Source organism: Ranitomeya variabilis, chromosome 5, assembly GCF_051348905.1.
Source record: "Ranitomeya variabilis isolate aRanVar5 chromosome 5, aRanVar5.hap1, whole genome shotgun sequence".
In the NCBI taxonomy this organism is placed as follows: domain Eukaryota; kingdom Metazoa; phylum Chordata; class Amphibia; order Anura; family Dendrobatidae; genus Ranitomeya; species Ranitomeya variabilis.
Genome location: NC_135236.1, coordinates 137,212,003 through 137,221,977, shown reverse-complemented (window position 1 = coordinate 137,221,977; position 9,975 = coordinate 137,212,003). Strand labels below are relative to the sequence as shown.

Genomic DNA, 9,975 nt, shown 5'->3' with positions numbered 1-9,975 from the left:
AAGTTTTCTTCTGATAACTCTTCCATGAAGGCCATATTTGTGCAACTCCAGAGTCTGTTAAATCTTTTTGAAGGTCTTTTCCAGTCCAGAGGGGGTTCTGCTTTGCCTCTCTAGCGATCCTACGAGCAGCTCTTGCTGAAATCTTGCTGGCTCTTCCAGACATTATCTTGACCTCCACTGTTTTTGATAACTGCCATTTCTTAATTACTTTTTGAACTGAGGAAGGGCAACTTGAAAACACTTTGCTATCTTCTTATAGCCTTCTCCTGCTTTGTGGGCCTTCACCAATTTTATTTTCATAGTGATAAGCAGTTGCTTAGAATAACCCATGGCAGCTGTTTTTTGGCACAAGGTTAAAGGAGGCTAGGTTTTTATAAATCTGGGAAATTTGCATCACCTGGCCTTTCCTAACGATAATAGTGAACAAGCCATAACCTGTCTGGCTAATTAAGGTCTGAAAGTTTGGTCAAAGTTATCTGAGCACACAAATCTCCAAAGGTGCCTATGGCCATTTTCCTTTTTGTAATTTTTACAATGAAAAAAATGACAATTAATTTTTTGGTCTAAAATACAAACGAAATGTGTCATCTTTAACTTTAGTCCTTTTAGAGATCACTTAATTTTCAATTTCTTTAGCTGTTCCAAATAACAGTAACTTTGACCAGGGGTGTTCAAACTTTTACATTATATATATATATATATATATATATATATATATATATATATAATATATATATATATACACACATATACAAGTGCTTCTCACTAAATTAGAATATCATCAAAAAGTTAATTTATTTCAGTTCTTCAATACAAAAAGTGAAACTCATATATTATATAGAGTCATTGCAAACAGAGTGATCTATTTCTGTTAATGTTGGTGATTATGGCTAAGAGCCAATGAAAACCGAAAAGTCATTATCTCAGTAAATTAGAATAATTAATAAAAATAACACCTGCAAAGGCTTCCTAAGCATTTGAAAAAGTCCCTTAGTCTGTTTCAGTAGGCTCCACAATCATGGGGAAGGCTGCTGACTTGACAGATGTCCAGAAGGCAGTCACACACTCCACAAGGAGGGTAAGCCACAAAAGGTCATTGCTAAAGAAGCTGGCTGCTCACAGAGTGCTGTATCCAAGCATATTAATGGAAAGTTGAGTGGAAGGAAAAAGTGTGGTAGAAAATGGTGCACAAGCAACCGGGATAAGCGCAGCCTTGAAAGGATCTACTATATAATTGTCTAACGGTCACTTCCGTCTGTCTGTCCTTCTGTCTTTCTGTCTTTCTTTCTGTCACGGATATTCATTGGTCGCGGCCTCTGTCTGTCATGGAATCCAAGTCGCTGATTGGTCGTGGCAAAACGCCCACGACCATTGCCACAACCAATCAGCGACGCGCACAGTCCGGAAGAAAATTGCCGCTCCTTACTCCCCGCACTCAGTGCCCGGCGCCCACATACTCCCCTCTGGTCACCACTCACACAGGGTTAATGCCGGCGGTAACGGACCGCGTTATGCCGCGGGTAACGCACTCCGTAACCGCTGCTATTAACCCTGTGTGTTCCCAATTTTTTACTATTGATGCTGCCTATGCGGCATCAATAGTAAAAAAATGTAATGTTAAAAATTATAAAAAAACAAAAAACCTGCTATACTCACCGTCCGTAGTCCGCCAAGCCGCTCGCTCCGGCCGCCATCTTCCGTTACCGGCGATACATTGTGAAATTACCCAGAAGACTAAGCGGTCTCACGAGACCGCTAAGTCATCTGGATAATTTTGCAATGCATCCTGGGAACGGAAGATGGCGGCCGGCGCAAGCGGCTCGGCGGAGCTTCGGTGGATCCCAAGCGTCGGTAACCGCTTCCTGGATCCAGGCGCCAACGGAAGGTGAGTATATAACTATTTTTTATTTTAATTCTTTTTTTTTAACAGGGATATCATGCCCACATTGCTATATACGTGGGCTGCGCAATATACAATGTGGGCTGCGCAATATAGTACGTGGGCTGCGCAATATACAACGTGGGCTGCGCAATATACAACGTGGGCTGCGCAATATAATACGTGGGCTGTGCAATATAGAACGTGGGCTGCGCAATATACAACGTGGGCTGTGCAATATAATACGTGGGCTGCGCAATATAAAACGTGGGCTGCGCAATATACAACGTGGGCTGTGCAATATACTACGTGGGCTGCGCAATATACAACGTGGGCTGCGCAATACACAACGTGGGCTGTGCAATGTACAACGTGGGCTGCGCAATATACAATGTGGGCTGCGCAATATACTGCGTGTGCTGAGCAATATACTGCGTGGGCTGTGCAATATACAACGTGGGCTGCGCAATATACAACGTGGGCTGCACAATATACAACGTGGGCTGCGCAATGTACAATGTGGGCTGCGCAATATACTACGTGGGCTGCGCAATATACAACGTGGGCTGCGCAATATAATACGTGAACTGCGCAATATACTACGTGGACTGCGCAATATACTACGTGGGCTGCGCAATATACTACATGGACTGCGCAATATACTATGTGGGCTGCGCAATATACAACGTGGGCTGCGCAATATACAACGTGAGCTGCACAATATACAACGTGGGCTACGCAATGTACATCGTGGGCTGCGCAATGTACAACGTGGGCTGTGCAATGTACTATGTGGGCTGCGCAATGTACTACGTGGGCTGCGCAATATACTACGTAGGCTGCGCAATGTAGTACGTGGGCTGCGCAGTGTACTACGTGGGCTGCACAATGTACTGCATGGGCTGCGCAATGTACTGCGTTGGCTGCGCAATGTACTGCGTTGGCTGCGCAATGTACTGCATGGGCTGCGCAATGTATTGCGTGGGCTGCGCAATGTACTGCGTGGGCTGCGCAATGTACTGCGTGGGCTGCGCAATGTACTGCGTTGGCTGCGCAATGTACTGCATGGGCTGCGCAATGTATTGCGTGGGCTGCGCAATGTACTGCGTGGGCTGCGCAATGTACTGCGTGGGCTGCGCAATGTACTGCGTTGGCTGCGCAATGTACTGCATGGGCTGCGCAATGTATTGCGTGGGCTGCGCAATGTATTGCGTGGGCTGCGCAATGTATTGCGTGGGCTGCGCAATGTACTGCGTGGGCTGCGCAATGTACTGCGTTGGCTGCGCAATGTACTGCATGGGCTGCACAATGTACTGCGTGGCTGTGCAATATACTACGTGGGCTGTGCTATACACTACACATACATATTCTAGAATACCCGATGCGTTAGAATCGGGCCACCAGCTAGTTGTTAATAATTGTTAATAAAAAGCCATTCAAAAATTTGGGGTAGATTCACAAGGAGTGGACTGCTGCTGGAGTCATTGCTTCAAGAGCCACCACACACAGACATATCCAGGACACGGGCTACAAGTGTCACATTCCTGGGCCAAGGAGAAAAAGACCTAGACTGTGGCTCAGTGGTCCAAGGTGTTGTGTTCAGATGAAAGTAAATGTTGCATTTCATTTGGAAATCAAGGTCCCAGAGTCTGGAGGAAGAGTGGAGAGGCCACAATCCAAGCTGCTTGATGTCTAGTGTGAAGTTTCCAATCAGTGATGGTTTGGGGAGCCATGTCATCTGCTGGTGTAGGTCTACTGTGTTTTATCAAGACCAAAGTCAGTGCAGCCGTCTCCCTCTGCTGACAAGCTTTTTGGAGATGGAAATTTAATTCTCCAGCAGGACTTGGCACCTCTGCACACTGCTAAAAGTACCAATACCTGGTTTAAAAACAACAGTATCGCTGTGCTTGAAAGTTGGCCATTTTAGATCCAACTTTATTTTTTCCAATGGGAAGAGGGTCATATGATACATCAAACTTATTGAGAATTTCACAAGAAAAACAATGGTGTGCTTGGTTTTAATGTAACTTTATCCTTTCATGAGCTATTTACAAGTTTCTCTTTGTTTACAGCCATTGACATGTCACAGAGGTTAACACGTGAGGAGGAGAATGGGCAAAACAAAAATTGGAACAGGATCCTCCGTTTAAACAGAACATTATGTTCAGTGATGAGGTAAACTTTTTTGGGTGGGCCATTTATATGGATACACCTAAATAGCATGGGAATGGTGCCAGTTTTCTTGCGTAGGGTGTCTTGCATTGAAATCTGCTGCAATGACCCGGATACTGCGTTCACCAGACATCAACACAATTTCTATCTGCTCCTCACGTGTTAACCTCTGTGACATGTCAATGGCTGTAAACAAAGAGAAACTTGTAAATAGCTCATGAAAGGATAAAGTTACATTAAACCAAGCACACCATTCTTTTTCTAGTGAAATTCTCAATAAGTTTGATCTGTCACATGACCCTCTTCGCATTAGAAAAAATAAAGTTGGATCCAAAATGGCCGACTTTCAAGCACAGCGATACTGTTGTTTTTAAACCAGGTATTGGTACTTTTAGCAGTGTGGACAGGTGCCAAGTCCTGCTGGAGAATTAAATTTCCATTTCCAAAAAGCTTGTCGGCAGAGGGAGACGGCTGCACTGACTTTGGTCTTGACTTCAAAATGGCTGCCATGGTCACCACTTGAAAGGTTTTCCCCCACCCTGTATATGAGATTCACGTTTTGTATTGAAGAACTGAAATAAATTAACTTTTTGATGATATTCTAATTTAGGGAGAAGCACTTGTATATACACACAACATGGCCATAAGTATGTGGGCAAAAACAATTATGATTTCTGAATTCCAAAACCGCACACATTAGTATAGAGGAACTTACCCAATTGCTTTAAACTTACTGTGTGGACTTCAGCCACACAAGCAGTGGTAGAGATAAGAACTGGGGTGGAGCAAATGATGAAGCAGATTATTAAAAAGGTGATATCACATGAATTTGGTGAAAAACAATCAGCTCTCTAGTATTATACTATGGATATTTTATACCTGCATGCATGGTTTCAGCAAAAAGTATCATGAACATTGCTAAATTCATTGCTAAACTCTCTATTTATAAGCAGTGCCCACATACTTTTGGAATTATGTACATATTGTATACATTTTGATCATTTTAAAATTAGGAACAAAGCAATAGCTATCTTGAGTATAATGTTTTGCATAAGCATAATGTGATAATTTCCTGTTGTCTCTATTTCTGAGTACAGAATGCCCCCAAAATAAATAAATATAAATAATATTTTTTTAAAAATGCCCACAGAGCCATGTTTCTCTAAAATATATTCTCATTGTTTACATAACATGTATGCTGTATGCTTTATTTAGGATATGTAACATCGTCCTTTGAGGAATCCACAAAATGCACTCAAAGAGCAACTGAATACCCAATTAGGAGACACAAAGAGGAGAAAAGAAGAAATATAGACACCACAAATGTAGACAGATTCCTAACTCGCACTGTACCGCAAAAACAAATTAGATCAAAATATTCAAACCTGGGTAATACAAGCAGTTCTTATCTATCTCATGCATATGAAAATGCAACTCAAGACAAAAGTGGAAGATGGGAGATAGGTTTTCCTTCAAGATATGACATGTCAAACAAGTATGCATTCCCACAAACTTTGCATCAGCCAGTGCGCCTTACATACAAGCCAGTAATCACACCATTTTCATCAACCCAGTCAACACTTATAAGTGAAACAAAGAAAGAAGAGAAAGTTAAAGATCTTAAACCAGTTGCTCGTCCAAGAACTCATTCCAAAGAGGCCAAAAAAGTAGATGCACATGTTGGGACAGAAGGTAAAAAACAGGATTCTGTCTCCCAAAGGACTTTAGAAACAAAAGTAATTGAAGAATCTAAAATAACTTCAAAGCCTATAGAACAAATACAACAAACCTTGGAAAGTAATCTTGAGTATATCAAAAAAACTAATACAATCAGTGAAGAAGCAGCAAGTGTAGCAGATTCAGTGAAAAAAGAGATGATTCAAGAGGGTAAACACCAAGAGCTTCCTATCAAAAAAGAAAGGAAAAAAAGAGAACAAGCTAAAAAAAGAATGGAGTTAGAAAACGTTGAAATAGGTGATGTGAATGTTGTAGGAGGATCAAACTTTGACATCCAAGAGAACACTCGTGTGATAAAAACAGTTGTACTTGGGGAAAAAGAATCAGCAGAGTCAGATCATCCAATTATTCTAGAAATACCAATACAACTGGGAACAAGAAGAACAGAAATCAGTACACAGGAAAAATATATGGGGGAAAAAGCACAAGGAAGTGCTAGCCATAAAGATGTGGATGATGAAAACACTTTTATTGGAAAACTAGATAGACTTTCTTCCATTGAGAAGAAACAGGAGGACATTGGATCTAGAACAACCATATTTGGAAAAGGTATGCAAGGAGAGCAAGTTGTCCTGAATATCCCAATACACTATGAAGAAAGAAAAAGAGAAGATAGATCAGAAATAGAGAATGTGGAACATAGTGGGCTTTCAGGAAACTCTAATCAAACTAATGTGAGTGAAGACACTACTTTTCTAAAAAATGAAGAGGTAATTAAACCACATAAAATTAATGAAGGGGCAGAAAATTCATCAGAGCATAGTGGGAAGAAAGCTATAGTCACAGATATTCTAAGACAATTAGGGCAACCCACTGCTTTGGATGACTCTAATGTAACCTACATGGAAAAGGAAGAGCAATGTGGTGATGGGTTTGTAAAAACTCAAATTTTTGTGCAGTCTAAAACAACAGAAGACATTGATTTGTTTGATGAGCCTGACTTAACAGATTTATGGAATACAACAACTGTTCAGTCACCAACAAAATCTATGCCAGGAGCAATTGGTAGCTTGCCTGGGGAAATAGAAAGCAGAACAACAAAGAAAACAATCTTAAAGGATGTGTCTGGAGCACAAGCAGAAGAATGGATAGGAAATGTAATTCATTCTGGATTAAAAACAGGGACAGGAAAGTCAATTAACGTTGAAATAGTTGAGGAGTCATTTGGTACAATCGAATATGACAAGGGAGAATTTCCTACCCCATTCCATGTAGAAGAGGCAGAGGATAATTACAATTTAGAAGAATCAGTCACTTCTGAACAACATACCCCAATATCAACAGAAAGGCACCAAGATGAAACTCCACTCAAAGAAGATCCATCTCAAGTTGAAGAAATAACAGAAGGCGAGCATGTTGACGAGGAAACAGATTACTTTGTTTATGTTCCCGATGATAATCCATGTCTAGAAGAAATGGAGGAGGAAGAGGAAACTTTAAGAGGTCAGATTCACACTGAAGAAGAGTCTCATCTTAAGTATTCTTGGCAAGATGAGTTCCTACAAGGATCCCAGGGTCGCAAAAGTTTGAGCGAGCTTCTCAAAAATGCCATGGTTACTGAACAAAGCTCAGCAAGTAAAGATACTTCTGATGGAGAGGAAAAAAGACTGAGCAATAAAGACAAAGAACAGTCGCATATTGAAAGTATTGTAATTGAGAAAAAGATTGAAGTGCCACAAGAAATGAAGACATCAATAATCAAATTTTTATCAAAAGATGTTAAAGATCCACAGGAAAAATTGAAAGGGGCATTGGATTGTCTACAAGGAAAACTTCCACAGGACCTTGTTGATGAACTGTCAGCACTAGCTGGAGAAGATATAACTCAAAGCAGCAGTTTGGCAGTGGATATCAAAAAAGTTGGAAAAACTGAAGAAAGTGGTATGGTTACGATTGTAGCAGAAATTAATGTGTCACAAACAGTAGATGCCGATGATTTAGATATGTTAGAGCTAGCTAAGAAGAGTGACAAGACAACCATACATACATCAAATCTAAAATCATCTGATGACTTACCATCAATCTTTCATAAACAAAATGAAAATCTTACATTTTCAAAAGAATCCGATAAGTACGAAGAATTATATCACTCCATGGGAGCAAATAGTGGTGAGGAGCATTTTACTGAAGAGATCAGTGTCCAAGGGCCAGCTACCACAAGAATCCATTTCAGTCCTACAAGAGAACTTTCTATAGGGCAAATCTCCCCTGACGTAAGTAAATTCATAAAACACATTGAACTTGGCAATCATGAGCAAATCTCATATGATGACACAAGATGTGAACTTGGCTCAGCTGGTGAACTGTCTCCAGCAGAAATAAACCGGTCTGAGCATCACATCAAAATTGGACCCCGGGAAAGACTCTCAAAGAAGCAGATAATCTTTGAGGGTCCTGTTCCAGAAACACTTAAACTGGACAATGTAAACAATACAGAAGACAGCTCAGACCAGAATAGATCTATTAGACATATTAAAATTAGTCCAACAGAAAGTTTCCAAGCAGAACAGATTATATTTCATGGACCTATTTTCAAGACAGTGGGCATTGGACAAAATGTCACAGGAGGCTTAGTAAGTAGAGATGACTCTGCGGAGAGTGTAAGCCACGCTTATGAAACATTGCTTATTGAGGGAAACCAGAGTGGAGATAAAGAGAAAATAATTCAGGTTGATGATTATGTGGGTGGTGCAAGTAAATCTATCTCACATTTTAAAATTAACTCTGGTGAAATGAGCAAGGAAATTTTATTAGAAAAATCTATTCCAAGACCTAATGAGCTTAGTATTACTTTAGATGCCAACGATGACAGTACTCCTATTGAATATAACTTTGCAACTCAGAAAGTCCATGTAGCAAAACAAACTAAGCACCAAGGTTATGTCTCTGATGCACAGTCAGATGTTCAGTCAAATGATCGGTCCAGCATCAACACATCTGTTCACCATATTAAATTGAGTCCAAGCCGAGAGCAAATTGTCTTTGAAGGCCGCCTCTCTCCAAATTTTCAATTTAGAGGAGAAGATGGTTCCCATGCGAAAGATAAAAACATACCTATTAGACATATACAACTGGGTTCTCCTGATAGTCAGATATCAGAATATATCAGTTTTGAAGGACCAACTAAGGAATCCTATGAATCATCAGAGTATATTGTCTCATCTCCATCTGGAGACTCCGCTGAGAGTGAGAGGTCAATCAAACACATTAAACTGGGTCCAACAGAAAAGTCATTCACATTTCAAATGGATATAACTAAACTTGCCACAAAGCAAACAGGACAAGATGGAGCCCAAGAAACCAGTACGGTGATTACTGAAGGACAGCGAGAACTTAGTCAGTCATACAGTGAATTAAAGGATGACTCAGAGGTGGCAGAAAGTAGATATAGTGAGAGAGAAATTGCTGGCGTCTCTCAGCCCCCTTCTAGTATCACATCCCACCAGGTTATTGGTGATACGTCAGAGGTTGACAGAACTGTGCAACTACAAAGAATAGTCCACCAAGGTCACATGGTGTCTGATGATAAGAAAGTGGCTGTTGTTTACCTTGATGATGAGGAGGAAGAAGAAGAAGAAGAAGAGGAGACAGACCAGGATTATTTACAACGTTCATTTTAAAAACAGAATGAATGGACAGAATGAATGCTAAGAACTCTAAACATAAAATATGTCATACTATGCGCATAGCAAGCCCACTGACAAGAGTATTTTAGAGCCCATTTATACAGTCAGACAGTCTTAAGGCATAAACTGCAGTCATTTTTGTAATGTGTTCCTCAGTCTATAGCTTGATCAATCACAAGATTGCTACTGTTTAAAGTCATTTTAGTATTTTAATTAATCAGAATGTGGAGGAGAAAACTCTAAATGTATAAAATAACATGGAATCAGAATGATCTGCTGGTGGAATCTATACATTATTCTCAAAATTAAAGGGCTTTTCCTAAGAAGTGAAATGAGGCTTCGTGCATGGTAATAGGTACATGTTTAAGAAATAGCTGGGAACTGGACTAGCACAAGATAGCAAAATATGATTATTCACTCAGAAATGACGTGACGATTGCTTTATTACAGGGCGGTGAATCCGTTTGCACCTCATAGTTGTACTTCTATAAGATACAGTATGTCCTAATTGGATCCTCAATGACTTCAACTGACAGGCAATATTCTATATATAGGTCAGAT

At 40.4% G+C, this 9,975-nt stretch overlaps 1 protein-coding gene across 1 annotated transcript in view; it reads left to right on the top strand.

Moving 5' to 3' along the window:
• Window positions 1-9,673, top strand: part of SYNM (synemin) — a 59,697-nt gene extending 50,024 nt beyond the window's left edge. Inside the window, exon 4 of the mRNA XM_077263387.1 lies at window positions 5,267-9,673. Coding sequence (XP_077119502.1) covers window positions 5,267-9,408 — 4,142 coding nt within the window. The 3' untranslated portion in view covers window positions 9,409-9,673. The remainder of the gene's footprint in view (window positions 1-5,266) is intronic.
• Window positions 9,674-9,975: the final 302 nt, after the last annotated feature.